Raw genomic sequence first — 18718 nt, forward strand, 5'->3', positions numbered from 1 at the left:
CCCCATGTTCGTATGTCCCCATGTCTTTGTGTCCCCGTGTCCCTCCGTACTCCCCGCACCCTCGTGTGTGCTCGTGTCCCCGGGGCCGTCTGTCCCCGTGTGTGTCCGTGCCCCCGTCCCCGTGTTCCCCGCCCCCCCTCCGCGCCCCGCTCCCGTTAAGCAGATGTCCCCTTTATTCCACATATGTACACGGGGCGGACCGGGACCCGGCGGCGGCCGACGGACGGATGCGGGGGGGGGGGGGAGGGAATAATAAAATTACAAGAAAACAGAAATAAAGCGGAAACAAAGAGGGACGGGAGCACCGCACCGACCCCCTCCCCCCGCTCAGGCCCCCACGTCGATCTCCTCCTCGGAGAGCTCCGCGGGGCCGGGGGGGGCGGGGGGGGGCTCCCGCAGCCTCAGCGCCTGCAGCGAGGCCACGTCGGCGCGCATCTCGTCCAGGTCGCGCTTGAGCTTGGCGCGGCGGTTCTGGAACCAGGTGATGACCTGCGCGGAGCTGAGCGCCAGGCGCTGCGCCAGCTGGTCGCGGTCGGCGGGGGACAGGTACTTCTGGCGCACGAAGCGGCGCTCCAGCTCGAAGAGCTGCTGGTTGCTGAACGCCGTGCGCGACTTCCGCCGCTTCTTGGACGCCGGGCGCTGCGCGAGGGCGCTCAGCGGGTCCCGACCTGCGGGGGGAGGGGGACACGGCGTCAGACAAACCGAAACCGGCACCGAAACGGCAGCGGCGCCGGCACGGTCGGCCCGCGGAGCCCCGACGAGCGGAGCGGAACGGCGCCGGCCCCGATTCGGCCGCGTGAAGCGAACCGGGCCGGGCCGAGCGTCGCGCTGCTGAAGTGGGACGAGCCGAGCTGCAACGCGCCCAGCACGGCACGAGCCGGCACAGCGCAGCATTACTCTGCCGGGCCGGGCCGGGCCGGGCCGAGCATTATAGCGCCGAGCCGAGTTGTGCCGTGCTGAGCGTCATGTTGCTGTGCCGAGCCGAGCCGAGCTGATCCGCACCGAGCCGGGCGTTATACCGCTAAGCCGAGCCGTCCTGAGCATTATACTGCCGGGCCGAGCCGAGCCGGACATTATAGCTCTAAGTCAGGCTGTACCGAGCATTATAGTACTGAGCTGAGCCGAGCCGGGCCGAGCCGTGCCGTGCCAGGCCTTATTCTGTTGAAACGAGCTGGGCTGATCTGAGCATTATTACTGCTGAATCGAGCCGTGCCGTGCCGAGCATTATTTTGTTGATCCGAACCGGACCGGGCCAAGCCGGACCGAGCATTGGATTATGATTCGAGCCGAGCCAGGCTGGGCCGACCTTGTATCGCCGATTCGAGCGTTAAATTGCCGATCCGGGCCGTGCTGCGCCGAGCATTATGTCACTGAGTGGAGCACTGCCGCGCCGAGCACTGCCGAGCCGAGCCGGGCTGTGCCCGGAATTACGTTGCCGTGCCGTGCCGTGCCCGCTCCCGGTCCCGGTCCCTGCCGCGGCCCCGCTCGTAGCACCGCACGGAGCTCAGTTCCGCCGCCTCCCGCCGCTCCCGCACAGCTCCGGCGCTGCCCGCGGACTCCGCTCCCGTTCCTCCCGCGGGGCCGCCCCGCTGCGGGCCGGGATCGGCGCGGTGCCGGCGTCCGGGCTGCCCGGCGGCTCCGCTCCCGAGAGCCGTTCGGAGCTCCGTGCCATCGTCCGCCCGCGTCCCAAGCGCTGCGGGTACCGCCGTTCCGTGCGGTGCCGTCACCGCTCTCGGTCGCGGCGGAGCTCCGGGCCCCGACCCGGCTCAGAGATTCAGTGCACTTTGCGGAGTCCAACGCGGCCGCCCGCACCGCGCCCGGGAACGGCTCCCACCGGCCCGGTCCGAGCCCCTCCGCTGCCCGCGGGACCGACCCGCCGGAGCCGTCCGCGCAGTATTCGTTCGTTGCTTAAAGGAGCCCGAGGCGGTCCCGGTTCTGTCCGCGCGTCCGTCCCGGTCGGTTTTTTTTTTGCGCTATCCGCCTAACGATCCTTTCATTTTCGCTAATTGCCGCGGCCCCGCTCCGCCGCCCGTGTGCGGGTTTCCTCCGCTAATTACGAGAGCTCCGATCGGTCCTTCCGCGGCCGCGAGTCCCTTTGGTAACGGCATTTTTCGTTAATGGCGAACGCAGCGATCGCTCCGGGCTCCGTCCGCGTGTCCGCCGGGCTGCGGGAGTTCCGCGTTCGTTCGGGAGCCCCGAGTCCGTTCGCGGCGCTCCGGGCGGAGGTCTCCGTTCGTGGCCCGTCCGTCCATGCAGCGATTTTCCGTTAGGCGCAGAACGGCGCCGCGTCCCGTGCCCGCTCGGTACCGGCGGCGGTTGGGCGGTGCCGCGGGGCCCGGGGCCGCTCGGAGGGGCCGTGGCCGAACCGGGCAGGAGCTCCGCGGGGTCATTCCGGGAGGTACCGGGAGCAGCCGGGCCTTAGCCGCGAGAACGGGATTTCTGCGGTAAAAGCGCGGATCGCGGCGGGGCCCGGCGGGCGGGCGCGTCCCGCGGAGGGGATCCCCTTCTCGGTCCGGGCTGAGCGAAAACCGCGGCGCGGCGGCGGCTTTCGTTGAGCGACTTCGTTACCGACGGAGCGATCCGAGGCCGCTCCGCCCCACGTTCAGTAACGGATTCGCGGCGGCCGCGGGGCCGCCGCCTCCGTGAAGGCACCGGGGGTGCGATCCGACGCTCTCGGTGCCGCGGGCGGCGACACTCGGCCCGGCGGCGGCTCTCTCCGCGCGGCTCCCGGTAACGGAGCGGCCTCGAGCCCGACTCACCGGAACCGGGCGGAGAGCCGCGAGAGAGCCCCGGCCCCGCGCCCCGCGCCCCGCCGCCGCCCCCCCGCCGTCCGGCACGCACCTGCCCCGCGCCCCGCCCGTACCTTCGGCCGCCCGCAGCGCGCTCAGCTCCAGCCCTCGGAACGTCTTGCTGGCGAGCTCCTCCAGCGCGCACAGCGGCGAGGACGGGGCGGTGCGGGGCGGTGCGGGTCCCGCCGCCTTCTCCGGGAGCCGGGCCGGGGCCGCGCCGTGCGCGGGGGGAGAGGGCCGCGCGAGGATGTCCTCGATGCCGAACGGCGTCAGCGGTTTGTTGCAGTGCGCGGGCGGCGGCAGCTGCTCCAGCGCGGCCCGGCGGCGCTCCTCGGGCAGCGGGGGGGTCGCGGCCGCCTCCCGCGCCGAGGTCATGGCGCGGCCCGGGGCCGCCCGGTGCTGCCGGGGCCGCTCAGCGGCGCGCCCGCCTCATACCGCCGGGGGACGGCGGCGGATCGCCCCTCGCCGCCGCTGTCCCCTCCCGCTCATCGGCGGCCCCGCGACGGCCGCGGCCGCACTTAAAGGCCCGGTGGCTGCCCGCCCCCTCGGCGGGGGCCCGGCGGCGGCGGCGGAGCGCTCGGCCTCGCGGCGCCGAGAGCGGGCACGGAGCTCCGGTGCGGCGGCCTTAAAGGCGCGGGGCCGGGGCGGATAACGGGGCGCCGGCGGGGGGAGGAGCCGCGGGGGCGGAGGTACCGGGAGAAAGTGGGGGGGGTGGGGAGGGAGGGTGTCCGCACCGCTCCGGCCCCGAGAGGGGGCGGGTGCGTGGGGTGGGGAGGTCGGGAATCCCGCACCGGGACGCGGCACCGCGCCTCCTCCCCGCGCCCCGGGGTTAAGGGCTCCTCGCCCCCCGCTGCCCCCCCCCCTCCCCGCGCCCGGCCCGGCGGGGCTCTGCCGTCGCAGAAATTTATTATCTCCCCTGCTCCAACCCGCCCATAAAAGCGCGGGGCCGCCGCGTCTGGCAGTGATTAAGGCCGCTCCGGGTTTTGGGTTTCAGAGCGCGGCCCGACCGTAAACCCGCGGTACAAATCGCGCCGCGATCCCGTCCGCTCGTAAAGGCGCGGGGACGGCCGCACACGCAGGTGAGCCCCGCACCGGCAACCGCACCCGCACCGCATCCCGCCGCTGGGACCGGGGCCGCCGCGTCGCCCGTCCTGCCACGTCCTCACGGAGCGTCCCCGGGGACGGCGTGGGGGGGGGGGGTTGAGGGGCACGTGCTGTAGGGTCCGCGGGGAGGAGGGGAGGGAAAGGGCGTGGGGGGGTCCCCGGAGCGCGGGGCGGTGCGGGGGGTCGGAAGGGGAACGTTCCGACGGAGTAGGGGAAGCGCTGTGCGGCGTTGCGGGACCGCGCGGGCTCAGCACGTTGCACCGCATCCAACGCCTCTGGGGAGGTCTGGGGGAGTCGCGCCGCGCGTGGGGAGAGGGCGGGGGGGTGGGCACCGCGGCGATGACAGAAAGCGAACCTGCGGGCAGCGAGAGGGGGGAGCAGGTGCAGGGGGACCCGCGTGTGTCGGTGCTGTTGGGGGGAGCAGCGGGGAAGGGGGGGGAGGGTCCGGGGTGGGGGGCGGCTGCCGATGTTGCTGACAAAGGCAGAACGCGATCCCGCGGCTGGAAATCGGAGTTAGACAAATCCAACCTTGAAATTTCCCAGCAGCCGGAGCCGTGGAAGCGGGAGGGGTGGGGGGGGGCGGGGGGGCAGCGGCCCTCGGCGCGACGTGGAACCGATGTCGGAGAGGTTTCAACGCCGCTTCGGGGAAGTCCCCACGCGGCGCAAACGGGAGAACCGCGCCGCCCCTCCCCCCCCCCCCGTGCGCCCACCGCCGCCGAACGAGACCCGCCCGGGGGGGCCCCGCACATCGCCCCCTCCCCCCCGCCCCCCGCTCCCTCCTTGCCCCGCACTTGGCCCCGCGGGACGGCTCGGCTCACCCGATGCCCCGTGACACGCACCGGGAATGGCCGCTCGGGGTTTGCTGCTGCCCCGTTCCAGCCCCCCCCCCTCTACCCCCCCCTCCGCAGCTCCATCTGCCCCGAGGAGCGGAGCGGGACCTTCCCCCGCACGGTCCGGACCGCAGCGCCGGGTCGGGGCCGTGAGGGCGGGCGGGTGCGGGGCACGGGGACAGGGCCGGGCCGCACGGCGGGGAGGGGGCACCCGCAGACCCCCCCCGAACGGGCACGGGGAGCGCTCAGGAGGGAACCGCCGTCCCCCGCTGCCGGGAGCAGAATGGAAGCGCTCCTCTCCCAAAGCGGCGCACGGGGCGGGGGACAAAGGGGGGCTCGGGTCGGCTCCGTGCCCGGCGCGCGCGTGTGTGTGCGGGGTGTGCGTGCACAGTGTGTGCACACGGGGTGCGTGACCACGCGCGCTACCCGGCTCTGCTGGTGCCCCGCAACCCCCCGCACACAGCCGGCCCGCCCCGCACCCGGTGCCTGCGCGGCGCGGCTCCCCGTGCGGCGGTAACGCGATTAGGGGCGGGGGGCAGCGCGGCCCCATAACTCGGTTACGCGGGGCCGCCCCCGATCCATTATTCAGCGCCTCCGTCTCCGCGGTGCGGGGCCGTGACGAACCGCGCGGCGCTGATTCAATTACGGCCTCCCCCCCCCGCGGCTCCGAGCGCTTCGCACATGGAAATTGCTTGCAAATGAATTTCCCTTTAATAAGGGGAACGGCGCGGTGCGAAATTAAACTGTCAGCGGCGGGGGCGCGCGGGGCAGTGCCGGGGGAGCGCCGGGGCCGTGCGCGGTGCTGTGGTGGGGGGGGGGACCCGGCAATTACGGGCAATAAACGCGGGTCCCCCCCCGGAGCGGAGCGCTGATGCGCGCGGGGGGTCCGCGGGGATCCCGGTCCGGGTGTCGGGTAATGATGTATTCATTAACGCGCTGACCTCGCCGCGCGGCCCCGCGGCTTAATTAAGCGGAGAGCGCGGGGCGGGGGGACGGCGGGAACAGGGAACGTGGGGCCGAACGCGGGATCTGAGCGTGGGCTGTGAGCGTGGGCTCTGAGTGCGGGGCGCTCCCACACGGGGCTCGGCCGCAGGTGCACGGCGCGGGCAGCGCTCACGCGGCTCTGCCGCCTTTGTGCATCGCGCGTGGGGCGGCCGTGCCGGGAGGTGCGCGGATATGGGATGGGTACACAAAGAGAACGGTCCGTGGGGCCGCCCCACGCGCGTGCACGCGCGCACGTAGCTGGACGTATCGACTCCCGTGTGCGATCCCCCCGCCCCGGTGCCGTGGGGTCAGTGGGAGCCGTCGGCCGTGGGCCACAGCTGCCGCCCTCCCCCTGAGCCGCCCCCCCCCCGCCGCTGGGGCCTCCATATGGGCCCGGGCCAAACTCCCGCCAAATGGGCCGGGGGGGGGGGGTTGCATTTCAAAGCCTCCGGCTGTGAGCAAACGCCGCGCTCCCCCCGCGCTGCCCCCGCGCCCCGCTGGCCCCGGGTCAGCGCACGGCTACCGGGGACAGCCCCGTCCCCTTTCCCAGGGGCGGTGCCGATCCCAGAGGGGCGGGATCGCGGGGGGGCACCGGGGACGGACTCGTGCTAGGCCTCTCAGTGAGGCCGGGGTTCCTTCCTGGGCCGAGCGGTGGGGAGCAGTCCGGACCCCCCCACACACGGAGCGCGTCCCCGCGGCACGGGATCCATGTCCCACTGTGGGGCCGGGAAGAGCCGCGCGTGGGGCCGCGTGCCACAGGCAGCCCCACAGAGGGCCGGGGGGGTGGGGGGGGGGGGAGGCAGCGGGGATCCGTGGGGCACGCAGCCCCGGCCCGGGGCGTCCCCGAGCCGCAGCAGCCACCAGCGGGGAGCCGGGGTCCCCCCGAGGGCTGCGGGGTTGGGGGCTGCGACCCACGGCCATGCGGATCCAATTAGGGCCGCGCGGGGGGGACGCGATGAGGAAACGCTCCGTCTGAGGCGCTGACAGCCCCGCGCCGCGCGAGATAAGGGAGTGCGGGACGAGGGCGGAGGGCACACCCGAGTGGGGCGGGCGGGGGTCCCGGCACTGAGGGGTGGGGGAGGGGGGTGGTCCCGGGCTGCACGCGGGACGGAGGCCGCGGGCGCGGGGATATCCGGGCTCCTCTTCGGGGTCAGAGAGAGCGGGCACCGCGTTGGTGCTCCGCGCTTTGCGGGGCTCCCTCCTCCCCGCGGGACGCGGTGTGCGGGTCGGGCCCCGCAGGCCGCGGGGTCACGTCGGGGCGCCGCTCACGGGCGTGGACGGGGTTTCCTCCGGCGGCCGCGAAAGCCGAGGACGCGGTGGGGCCCGGGGGGGGCTCTACCCGCACCACCGCCCTGCTGTCCCCGCGGCCACGCGCAGGTGTCACCTCGTCGGGTCCCAGCGCCGTGACAGTGCCGTGGGAGGGGGCGGTGAGGCCGGGACCCACCCCGCGCTCCGCCACGGCCACGACACGGAGCCGGGAGGGGCGGGCTGTTCCCGGGGCGGGAGTCGGGAGGTGCAGCCATGCGGCCCCCGCAGCCCCGCAACCCCATCCGCCCGCGGTGTACCCCGCGGCCCCACGCACACCGCGGCCCCGCCCCGAGCTGCGGGGCCAGAGAGCGGTAGGGCGCAGGAGGGGGGGAGCAGTGCGAGGAGACACGTCCCGGGGAGGGGACCCGTCCTGCGGGGTGCGGAGAGGGGATGCGGGGCGCGCAGCGTGGCGGCGGGGGGGGGGTCGCTGGGGGCCGCCACGCCGCGGGTCAGTGATATCATTAACCCCGACGAGGCAGCCGGGCCGCGCCGCCGCGAGGTTAATTAAAAAGAAAAGTTCAGGGGAACGCGGCAGCGGTGTCTTGGGGGGAGAGGGGGGAAGGGGGGGCACGGTGCCGCGGGGGCGGCCATCGATCGCCCCCAGCGCGGCTGTCACTCAGCTCTGCGGTGGCGGCGGGGACGCGGGACAACGGGGGCGGGAGGGGAGAGGGGTGGAAGCTGCTGCGGGGTGTCCTCATCCCACAGCTCTGCCGGGCTGCGTGTGCTGGGGCACTGTGCGGGTGGGGGGCACTTCTGCGTGTGGGGCGAGATCTGCGCCCCATCCCCGTCCCCATCCACCTCTGTCGCTGCGCACCGCTCCACACCCTCGTTCACCCCGCAGCCGTGGGACCTCCCGGGGCCGGGCAGCGCGTGGGGACGTTCTGGACTCAGCTGTGGGCAGAGCCACCCCACGCGGCCCCCCACGCCCCGCCCCGCACACTGCGCTGTGTGTGTGCGTGTTTGGGCGTGAGTTCTGCGCGCTCCTGTGTGCACGCGTCGGGGTCCCGAGCCGGGTGTGTGCGCGCGTGTGTGTGTGCGTGTATGCTCACACGTGCGCGGCGAGACATCCGGGCGAGGGCACGCGTGTGCGTGGCAGTGTGCACGCGGCAGAGAGGCGCGCACCGGGGCGTGCACACACACACACGCACACACACACACTCGCATGTGAATGTCTGCACACGGGCGCGGGGTGCGGGCATCTGCGTTGCACGTTCTGTCGGTTCAGTGCGTAGAGCCCGGATCAGACCGCAGCCCCGCCCGGGGTCCCCGATCCCCCCAGCCATGTGCCCCCCTCCCCTCCATTCCCCCCCCCGCCCATTGGGGCTCTGCTCTCCGCGCTGCCGCCCCCTGAATCAATTCTCGGGTTATTGAAACGCCGCGTCTCCGTCTGGTGGATAATTGCGGGTGATTCCGAATAATGGCGCGCGGCGGCTGCGCTGCTGCTCCTCCATTGTGCACCCACTGCGCTGCGGGCGTGCGTGGGGCTGCGGGGCCGTGGGGCTGTGGGGCCGTGGGATGTTGGGGGGCTGTTGGACTGTGGGGCTGTCAGGTCCCCCCGGTTGGGCGCGGTGACCCCGCCGCCTCCGGGATGTGGGGGTGCGGGGCCGTCCATCACGCATCCCCCCCAGGAGTACCCCCTCCCGATCCCCCCCCTCCCGACCAGCGCTGCAGGGGGAGGTGAATCTCCTGCAGGAACCCGACCACTGATCCGCGCTGTGCAGGATGGAGTGGGGATGGCGGGGACGGGGGAGGTCACCGGGACCAGTCCCGGAGGTGCCTGCATCGCGGCGATGGGGCGGGGGGTGGGACCGAGGACGCCGTGACATGGAGGTCTGTCCCAGCACTCGGCCATGCTGTCCCCTGCTCTGTTCCCACCATCACACAGCACTGCTGTCACTGCGGGGCTCCTCTTCCTCCTCACATCCCCCGCGTGGGAGTATGGAGTGGGGTGGGGTGGGATGGGATCAACAGAATAGGATCAATGGGATGGAATTGGAGGGGATGGGATGGGATGGGATGGGGATGGAATGAGGATTGATGGGATGGGGAGAGGGGTGGGACATGTCAGGGTCCACCGGGCAGTGCTGAGGGTCTGCACAGGGGTCAAGGCTGGTGGGCTAGAGGCTGATCCTGCACCAGCACATGGCCAGACCCCACCTGCGTGCTGGGCTCCATGCTGGGCCGGGAGAGTCGTGGGGACAGTGTGGCACGGCACGGCACGGCCCAGCACAGCTCCTGGCAGGGTCCCCACGCTCTCTGCCCTCCTTTGGGCAGCACGGCCGGTTCCTGGCTGGGCAAGGAGGATGCAGGACAGACCGGGGCTAAGAATAGAGCCCGGCTGGGAACAGCAGCGGGAACGGGAGGAAGGATGGGGCTTCCTCTGCGACGGCTCTTCTTCCTCCCACCCGGGCCCTGCCATGTGGCACAGCCTCGCCCCGCTCCGGGTCAGGGCCTCTCGGGGACGCGGGACAGCCTGGGTGGGGTTGTGGGGGGTGCGGCTCTCGGCTCTGGGGTCCCCACGCTCCGCGGGGTCGTTCTCCGTGTGCTCAGCACCCCCTGCTCAGAATGGGGCGCACTGTGGGGCCGAAGCTGCCCCTGGGGAGCGCGTCCCATCGCGACGCCGGGGTTGGGTGGGGGTGGCTGGGAGCGGGGCTGCGGGCTCCGTCCCCGCGTCCCCCTCCGCCCGGAGCGCCGTCCTGCTGGGCATGCACCGCTCCGCTGGGACGGGGCTTCCTGCGGGGAAGGTGGGACGAGAGGGGAAGACAATAAACCCAGGAAACGCTCTGAATAGCGAAGGTAACCGCGCCGCGAGCCCCCCGCGCTGAGTCACCGCGGAAGCGCCGGGCCCGGGACGGGGGGGGGGGGCACTGCGGGGCGGCCCCGATCCCACCGCACAGCCCCGCATGGGACGGCAGCCCCAGCGCCTCGTGGGGGCGGGGGGGTGGGGGAGGTCCGAGCCCCGCACGGCGCTCACCGCTACCTGCGCGTCCCTAACGCCCCTCATTAACCGCTGCCGTGTTATTGCCCTCCCCCCCCCGCCCCGTGCCGAGGGCTGACAGCCCCTGTCCGCGCTCCGCATCCCGCAGGGGGAACAGGAGAGGTCGCCCCGTCCTCGCCCCCGTCCCCGGGCAGCTCGCACTGCAGCGCGGGGCCCAGCGGTGCCCTCTGCGGGGCTGGGACTCGCTGCCCCGACCCCCCCCAGCGCCGAGTGATTTATGGGCGGGGGAAGCGCGCGGCGCAGACAGATCGGGCCATAAAACCTCGGGGCAGGAAGTCTCGCCAACTTCAAAGGGCCGTGGCCGCAACGACGGGGGCCGGCGGGTCCAGCGCTGCTGCACCGAGCGCTGCGGCCGTGGGTGGCACCGACCCTACGCGCACCACGCGTGGGCTGCGCCCCGCGTCCCGTGTGCGCACCCCCGTGTGCAATCCCCGCGCACACCCTTGCACACCCGCTGCGTGCACGGGGCTGGCGGTGCGGAGCACAGCAGCGCGTCCCGCGGGCCCCGGGCCCCCTCCGCCGTGATCGCGGCCATCGGAGCCCGGTGGGGCTCTCCGGGGCGGCGGCCCGGCGCGCATCCCCCCGCCCCCCCCCGCGCCCGGCGGCACGCAGGAAGGCAGGGCGGGGCGGCCGCGCAAACAAAGAGCCGGAGGAAACGCCGCCGTCCAAGATAAACCGGGGAAGGTGAGGGGGTGCCCTCCCGCCCCGCCGCTCCCCCCCCCCGGAGCTCCCGCGAAGGGATGGGAAAGAGGGGCCCGGAGGTGCCGGTCCCTGTTCACAGCCCACCCCCCGCCCTCAAATCACGGAGTTCCCGGGGGTGGGGGCCGCCGCCCGGGGCTGGCGCATGTCGGGGGGGGGCACGGGCGGTGCGCGGTCCGGGGGTCCCATCCTGGGCCGGGGTGGGGGGGGGGGCGGGTGGGTCGGGGGTCCCACCCCTCCGCGCTGACGCCGCGTGCCGGGAGAGCTCGGCGCCGCGTTCCCACGCTCCGCGGCCGCGTCCCACGGGGCTGCGCGGCCCCTCCGTCCGCAGGAAGGTGCCCCCCTCCACACCCCCCCCCCGGCCCCGCGTTCCCACGGCGTCTCGGTGCCAGCCCCGTGCCCACATCCCGGGGAAGCGGGCGGGGAGCTCGGCGGGGCCGTGCGGGACCCCCGGGCCGGGCGCGGCGCGGGGGTTCGCGGCACAGCGTGGGGACCCAGCGGAACCGCGCGGCGTCGTTTAAAGACGATCAGGCGGTGACAGGAATTAAATTGTGTTTTGATTTTCTCATTAGCCCGATCTGCGGCGCGCCTCGTTACGGGGTAATTTCCCCGCTCCGACGTGACAGCTCATTCCCCTCGTGACAGCCGGGTGCCCGCGGGGGATGTCCGCGACCCCACGCGTGCGCGCGGGGTGGGCCGCCGTGCGGGGTGCGCACCGTCCCACCCCTCCCCCGCCGCCGCTCCGCTCCGCTCTGCCCCCGTCCGCCCGCAGGAGGAGCCGCTGTGTGCGGCGGTGCGTGCGGGGCCCCGCGGTGCGTGCGGGCAGCCGGGCCGACAGCGCGGGGCCGTGCGGGGACGGGCCCGGGGGGGCGGGGGGCACGGCAGTGCCAGCACCGCGAGCTGCGGGGACAACACAGGGCCCGATCCGGTGCCTGCCTGTGGGATGGGGATGGGACGGGGGCTGAGTGTTCCCGAGTGCTCGCAGCGGTGCTCGGTTATGTGAGGCCTTCGTTGGAGGCCCCGCAGCCCCGCAGCCGCCTCCGGACCCACGCAGGACCCACCGCACCACCTATCGTCCACCCGTGGTGCTGCGGGGAAGGGGCAGTGAGCACAGAGATGGGGGGTGGGGGGGCAGCGGGATGGGGCGCCCCAGAGCTGTGGTGCAACGGGAGTGGTGATGTCACAGAATCACCAAAACACAGAGCGTCCCGAGCTGGGAGGGCTGGGAGGATCGTGGGCTCCAACTGCTGCACTGGAGAGGAGCAGCGCTGCTGTGAAAAACATGCAAACCAACGAGCAAAACCCCTAAATATATATATATATTTATCTATCTTTGTGTGTGTGCGTGTGCATGTGCGTCCCGCTGCAGGGTGAGGGCTGCAGTAAAGATCGGCCCAAATTCGTGAGTGGCTGAGGCAGGGGTGGGCCGCGGAGGTGAGTGCTGGGGGGGGGGTCACACCCGGGGGCTCTGAGACGACGACGGTTCAGCAGAGACCATGAAAATGCTTTCGCAGTCCTCGGCACTGCCTCACCCGACGGTCGGTAGTGCTTTCAGGTAACAGAACCCTGTAACTTCAGCCTTCCCACTCCAACAAAACGCGCGTCTCTGCTGGGGGGGAACGACCCCCACAGGGTGTTCCTGTGCCCCCACATGGCCCGGCACCGCCGGAGCACCCCCGCGTGACCGTGAGCCCCGGCCCTGTCCCAGGGCGGCGCCGCCGAAAGGGGAGACCCCAAATCCCCCACCCGGGCCCCTCGCCGGCCCTGGGCTCCTCTCGGATCTTCTGGGTTCGGTATCCACGCGTGGGGCACGGGCGCTTGGCCACGGGACGCGGCAGCGGGGCCGAGTCCTGCCCCACAGCACCGGGGGAGCGCTGGCAGCCCCGTGCAGGGCTGCCGACCCCAGCCGCGCCCCGGGTTGGGGCCGGGAGGAACGGGGGGCGGGGGGGGGGGCTCAGGTTTCCTCTCTGCCGGGCTGGAGCCGCTGCCATTAGCTCCCTCGGAGCAGAACATGAAGCGCGGGCGGGATATCAAAGCGCCGTGACCGCAGCTCGCCGCCGCCCCGACGGCATCGCCCGGCACGCGCCCCATCGCTGCAGCCGTCCCTCCCCGCGCCCCGTTCCTGCGGGGTCCTGCGCGGGGCCGTCCCGCAGCCCCGCACCCCCACGGGGCAGTGTGGCCGTGCCGCAGCCCCCAGCCCGCTCCCCCCGCCGCAGTTGGTTTGCATTAAGCCCCGCGCTGATAAGTGGGGCCGCGGGACGTGCGGGGGAGCGCCGGGCTCCTCTTCCTGCTCCGCGCCGGGCGAGCGGCCCCAGAGCCGCTGCTGACAGACACGGGCGGCCCCGCCGCGCCCCCGCCATCCCCCGCCGCCAGCCCGACCCCGCGGCCCCGTTCCCAGTTGAGGGCCCCCCCGAGCCGCCCCTTCTCCCCCCCCCCCCCCCGCCTCCACCCCCCGTCCGCTTTTTGCCCGCATTTCCCCACGTCCTTCGCGGCGGCCGCGTGAGGGATGGCCGACAGCTGGGGCGGCCGCGCCGGTAACCGGATCCCCCCGCGGCGGCGCGGGGTCAGCGCGGGGCGGGGGTGGGGGCGGCCCCGGCGTTGGGGTGCCCCGACGGGACGGGCGACTGCCGCTCCTCCGCCGCTCCCGGGGCACCGGCACCTGTTCCTCCCGCCCGGACCCTCGCCGTTCCCCGCCGGCGGCCGAGCCCCCCCTTCCCCACCCTCGACCCCCCACCGGCGGCTGCAGATGGCGGCGAGCGCGGCCCCGCGATAGCGGTAATGAGGCGCGATGGGGGGGGGCCGCCCCGCGCGGGCGATCCGAGGGCCCGTGGCTGTATTACGGCTCATTGTGCGCGGGCAGCGGGGGGCAGAGGCGACAGCCGTGCCACCCCCCCCCGCCGCTCCTCGGCGGCGTTCTGGCACCGGGGGGGGGGTCCGGGCCGTGTGCCAGGAGGCTGAGACGGTGATGGATCGGAGCCGCGGCCGAGAGGGGGCGACGGGGGGGCGGGAGGGAAGGGGAGGGGAAGGGGCTGCGGGCCCTGGGCCCCCCGGCACCGCCCCAGTCCGCTATGCAGCCGGGCTCCTGAAGCTCACAGCACTACACCCGCAGGGGACCCTCGTACTGCGGCCCCCTACCTCTGCACCCCCCACCCCCTATTGTGCTGCACCCCATTGCGTTCCCTCACCCTGCTGGTGGTGCAGCGCTGTACCCCCTGCTGCTCCCAGCACTCGTGCTGGGGGTGCTGGCCCCCCCAGCAGCCCTACATCCCGAGGTGTGGGTGGAGGGAAGATTAGCAGGATGCCTCCCCCAGCGTCCCATCCCCACCCGAGGACCCTCAGCCTCGTGTGTGCTGCCCCCCTGCTCCTCCTCCCCCCTCCCCCCCATAAAGGACGTGTGATGGATTTTCAACAGTTTTATTCAAAAAATAAACTCGATCGGGAGGGAGCATTAAGTTAAAGGGAGTAAGTGAGGGGCAGGAGCAGGGCTGTGCTGCGGGGGGGGGGGGCAGCACCCACCCCCAGCCCCTACCTCCTCTTGTCCTTGATGCTGTAGTGCAGCAGGAGCGGTGCAGGCTGCAAGCAAAGGGGGGGGGGGTGTCAGGGCAGCAGCAATTCCCCCCCCAGCACTGCACAGCCTCACTCCCTGCTGCCCCAGCACCCTCCCCCTCGCTCCCTGCCCCCTCTGCTTGTCCCCTCCTCGCTCCCTGCCCCCGCGGCCCAGGGCGGTGTGCTGGGGTTGGGGTTGCTCGGTGAACTTGTCCCACCCCTCCTGGGACGGCCCTCTGACCCACAGCACCGTCCTGCGGAGCCGCTGCCCCACCGCGGCAGCCCCGGCCGCACTTACATCCATCATCTGCGACCCGACACCTCCCGGCTCCGCGGCCTCGGCCCCCACGGCCCCCGCCCCCTCTCCCCCCTTCCCTGCAGGGCGGGGGTCCCCCCCCCCGACCCCCACCTTGCCGAACCAGCGCGAGAGCCACAGCTGCTTCATGGTCATGTGGTCGGGGAGCGCTTCGCCGTTGAACAGAATCTGCACCTGTGGGTGGGGGAGCGCCGTCAGCCCCATCTCGCAGCCCCCCCACCCCCCCCCTTTCCCCCCGGCCCACACTCACGTGCTGCAGCGGCAGCCCCAGGCGGTGGCACAGGACCCTCCGCAGGTGCCGGATCTGCGCCCGCACGGAGCACCTCACGTACTTCTGCTGCAAAGGGCAGAGCGGGGTCAGCGCTCCGTGGGGCAGAACCGGACCCTGAGGGCCTCAGTCTGCGGCCGCCGTGGGACCCCACACCACCCCGGGCTCTGGGGGTGCCCCGGGGACGCTCACCTGCAGAACAGCCTTGCTCTTGTCCTTGCTGGAGCTGCAGAGGAAAGAGAAGGAGCAGCTGGGGGGCTCTGTGCAGGCCCCCTGCCCCCGGGCTCTGTCCCAACCCGGAGGTGTGGGCCGCCCCGATCCGAGCAGCCCGTGCTGCCCACGAGCTGTGGGGTGGCAGCGGGGCAGGCGTGGGGCTGAGCTGGCAGCTGAGCTGCAGCCATCGATCCCATCACAGCATCACAGCCCCAGCGCCGCCGCTTATTGATGGAGCTGTCAGGACCCGGCGGGCAGCTGCACAGCGCCCGCACCGTGTTTATTAACACCCACCCCCCAGGAAGGGGAGATCTCAGGATGGGGGGGAGGGGGGAAGCTCTGAGCGGGCACTGCGCAGCCCTACAGCCCGGCAACAGCGGGAGCAGCCACGGGGAGGGGTGGGGGGGGATGTGGGACCTGCAGAGCCCACGCGGTTCCACTCCCACCGCAGCGCTCACCTCTGCTTCTCCAGGCAGAGCGAGACGTGCTCGTCGTAGCGGAAGTAGTGGGCGCGGGAGTGGTCGAAGGTGCTGTAAGGGAGCCCCATGGGGTCGCCCCCGACCGTGTCTGGGGACAAAGGAGCGGCAGTGAGGCACCGAGCCCCCCCCCCGCTGCCATCCCCGTGCCCCCCACGCCCCATCCCCACGCCCACCTTCGCCACTGGGCTGCGTCACCCGGTCGAGGCCGCGGGATTGGTAGAACTCCCGGATCCTCTTCTCTTCACCTGCGGGCGAGAGCAGAGTGCTGCTCAGAGCCGTGCCCTGCCCCTTAGCCCCCGGGGCCCCCAGCCCCACGGTGCTCGCTCCCCAGCTGCCCCTCCCCCATCTCCCAGCTCGGGAGGAGGTTCTGCAGCAGCCGCCCCACAGTCCCCATCCCTGCTCCCTCAGACCCCCTCCCTCACTCGGGGCTGTGGGGCCATGACCCACCCCACACGTTTCCCTCTGTGACAGTGCCTGGAGCCCCCCCACCCACAGTGCTGTGCCGGGGTGAGCTGACATTTCCAGGCACGTCACCAGCACTGTCCTCTTCCCCATTCTGAGTGACGGGGGCTGATCAGAGCCCCCCCCCCCCCCCCCCCACCACTTGGCATTAATCACTACCATTCACTGTCACTGTGCCATCACTCAGAGCCCAGCCCGGGGGACACTTGAGCGTGGGGCCACACCCCACAGCCGACCCCACAGCACCATGGGGCACCAACCACCCTCACAGCAGCAAACCCAAGGAGTGTGGGGGGCTTGGGGGTGGGGGAACCCCGCCGCTGGGTGACAGCTCCTCTGCACCGCTCCCCCCGCTGTGAGAAAGGCACCGCGGCCCCGAGCGCCCCACACAGCACACAGTGGGTCACAGAGCACTGCTGTGCTCCCACCCCCGTGGCCACTCACTCTCCTGCAGGCCGGGCACCAGCTTGTACACGATGTCCTGCATGACGCGGTCCAGCTTCAGGTTGAGCAGCGGCTGCGTCTCGTGGATCTTGGTGTTGCACATGGGGCAGTACTTGCTGGTCTGCAGGTACTTCACAATGCAGCTCTTGCAGACTGAGGGTGGGGAAGGGAGGGTGAGCGGGGCAGGTCCGGCACCGGGGGATGGCCCTGTGCCCCCCGCAGCACTCACAGGTGTGCAGGCACTCGGTGATGGTGGTGGCGTCGATGAAGTACCCAGCGCACAGGCAGCACACGATGTGCTCGTTCAGCTCCTTCATCTTCACCTTCACCTCCTCCTGCAGTGACACAGCACCGTCACCTGGTCCCACCCCCGCTGCTGCCCCCCCCCCCGAGCCTGCCCCACCCCCACATGTCCCCAAGCCCACGTGTTGGGAGGGGGCGCAGGTGCTTAAGCCCCGCCCTCTTTATTGACCACGCCCCCGCACCTGTACTAAGCCCCGCCCCGCTCACACGAAAAGCCCCGCCCCCTCAAAAGCCCCGCCCCGCTGAACACCCCCCCGGTGCCGGGCCCCGCCCGCCGTGCGCATGCGCACAGTGCCGAGGACGACGCCTGCGCGGCTCGCTCCCCCCGCCCCGCCCCCGCCCCCCCCGGCGCCGCTCGCCTCGTTCCGCAGCGGGTCCATCTTGTAGACGGCCTGCAGCTGGTTCCGCAGCCGCATGGCGATCGCCATCGGGCCCCCCTGAGGAGGAGACGCCATCTTACAACCTCCTCTGCACCCGCGCACTTCCGGGTTCGGGCCGGGGGCGGGGCCAGGCGCTGCTCCCCGCGACCACAGCTCCCGGCGTGCACCGCGCCGCGCCAGGAATGCTGGGACGGGAGGGAGCGGCGCCCCCTGGCGGCCCCGCGCTGACCGGGCCCACCCCTCCCATGGCAGCCAATGGGCGCGGGGGGCGGGACTTGAGTGCGCCGCAGCGGCCAATAGGAGAGCGCGTGGTGTCACCGCCCGCCGGCAGGGGGCGCCAAACCACCGCGGGAACGGCGCGGGGAGAGGAGAGCGGGGGACGGCAAAGGAGGGGGAGGGGGGAATGAACGGGGAGGGGGGGGATACGCGGGTATGGGGGGAATGAACACCGAGACTGAGGGGAAGGAATGGGGAGAACCGGGGGAGATGAATGGAGGAACAGGGGAGAATGAATAAGGGGAGCCAGGAAGAATACATGGATGAATAGGGTCACTGGGGTGACTGGGGTGAATGGGATGAACTGGGGTGAGTGGGGGTAAGAGGGGTGAATGAGTGGGGGGGGCCGTGCGTGAGCGAATGAGGGCACTGCTGCGGTCGTGGGGGTAATGGGGTCCTGGGGGTGAACGGGGGCCGAGGAGGAATGGGGTCCTGGGAGATGGAGTATAAAGGGAATGAGGGGTCCGGGGGAATGGGACAGGGGGAAATGGGGGGGAACCATGAATGAATGGGGCACTAGGTTGAATGGGGAGCGAGGGGGGAATGGGCGGGACTGGAGTTAACCTGCGAGCAAATGGGGGCACTGTGGTTGATGAGTGGGGGCTGAGGGTGAAATGGTCCTGGGGAATGGGGAATGAGGGGAATGAGGGGCCTGAGATAATGAGACAGGGGAACGTGGGTCCCTCAGGGCAGAGCGTGGGTTCAGCAGTGCAAGGGCACTGATGGGAGGGGGGGGGACTGCTGCAGCCAGTGGAAGGAGTGTCCTGAGTGGGGTGGGAACAGCCTCAGTGGGGCACTGGGGTGTATGGGATGGGGGGGGAACGGGGCCGTCGGAGGGCAGAGGGTGAGGGTTCAGCGGTGTGGTTGCACTGATGGGGGACCCGATGTGGGCAGGGGCGGCCTGAATGCCCGAGGCGAGGTCCCCCCGCGGCCTTACTGTGCCATGTGGGGGGCCGGGGGCTCCCGTGGGGCAGCCCTCGTGCCGGCCGTGGGCACAGCGGGCAGCTGCGCAGGAGTGGGGGCTGAGCGCAAGAGGGGTGGAGGGGTGGGTTTATGGGGGGCAGTGGGAGCGAGGGGATGGGGGTGCGAGGGGATGGGGGTGCGAGGGGATGGGGGTGCGGGGCCGGGGGGCACTGCTGGGGCCGGGCGGTCTCCCCGGCGCAGCAGCCGGAGCCTGGAGCCGCGCTAATGGGGGTGATTGGATCAGGGCTCTGGAGGGGAAGGAGCGGCCCCGCTAATGCAAAGCAGAAGCTGTTAACGGCCGTAATGGCTCGTTACGGTTACGATTATTGCTGCAATCCCCAGCAACAAGTGCTGCC

General features: G+C 72.3%; 2 protein-coding genes across 3 annotated transcripts; both read right to left on the reverse strand.

The window, feature by feature from the left end:
• Positions 1 to 174: 174 nt before the first annotated feature.
• Positions 175 to 3293, reverse strand: LBX2 (ladybird homeobox 2). Its single transcript, XM_065750228.1, has 2 exons — positions 2864 to 3293; positions 175 to 668 (listed from the first exon to the last, which is right to left on the reverse strand). The coding sequence occupies exons 1-2, from the start codon at positions 3162 to 3164 to the stop codon at positions 328 to 330; spliced, it is 642 nt and encodes a 213-aa protein (XP_065606300.1). The 5' UTR covers positions 3165 to 3293; the 3' UTR covers positions 175 to 327.
• Positions 3294 to 14116: 10823 nt separating this feature from the next.
• Positions 14117 to 17281, reverse strand: PCGF1 (polycomb group ring finger 1). 2 transcript variants are annotated; one of them, XM_065750232.1, is made up of 9 exons: positions 17103 to 17281; positions 16670 to 16775; positions 16441 to 16593; positions 15708 to 15779; positions 15514 to 15622; positions 15035 to 15068; positions 14825 to 14911; positions 14668 to 14748; positions 14117 to 14285 (listed from the first exon to the last, which is right to left on the reverse strand). In XM_065750232.1, the coding sequence occupies exons 1-9, from the start codon at positions 17196 to 17198 to the stop codon at positions 14238 to 14240; spliced, it is 786 nt and encodes a 261-aa protein (XP_065606304.1). In that variant the 5' UTR covers positions 17199 to 17281; the 3' UTR covers positions 14117 to 14237. The 2 variants fall into 2 exon arrangements, with proteins under 2 accessions (XP_065606304.1, XP_065606303.1); XM_065750231.1 differs by lacking the exon at positions 17103 to 17281 and having other exon boundaries at positions 14825 to 14908; positions 16670 to 16798.
• Between the last annotated feature and the right edge of the window lie 1437 nt (positions 17282 to 18718).

Source organism: Cyrtonyx montezumae, unplaced genomic scaffold (assembly GCF_038088225.1).
Source record: "Cyrtonyx montezumae isolate F1298 unplaced genomic scaffold, pur_monq_1.0 scaffold_69, whole genome shotgun sequence".
Taxonomy (NCBI): Eukaryota; Metazoa; Chordata; class Aves; order Galliformes; family Odontophoridae; genus Cyrtonyx; species Cyrtonyx montezumae.

Bases quoted from the DNA above. Each gene is read 5' to 3' on its own strand.
- LBX2 (XM_065750228.1), bottom strand. From the start codon at position 3,164: ATGACCTCGGCGCGGGAGGCGGCCGCGACCCCCCCGCTGCCCGAGGAG. The intron at 669-2,863 runs GTACGGGCGGGG...CTCCCCCCGCAG, and splicing joins CGCGCTGCGGGCGGCCGAAG to GTCGGGACCCGCTGAGCGCC.
- PCGF1 (XM_065750232.1), bottom strand. From the start codon at position 17,198: ATGGCGTCTCCTCCTCAGGGGGGCCCGATGGCGATCGCCATGCGGCTG. The intron at 16,594-16,669 runs GTGAGTGCTGCG...CCCCACCCTCAG, and splicing joins CACCGAGTGCCTGCACACCT to TCTGCAAGAGCTGCATTGTG. The intron at 15,069-15,513 runs GTGAGCGCTGCG...TTTCCTCTGCAG, and splicing joins CTCTGCCTGGAGAAGCAGAG to CTCCAGCAAGGACAAGAGCA.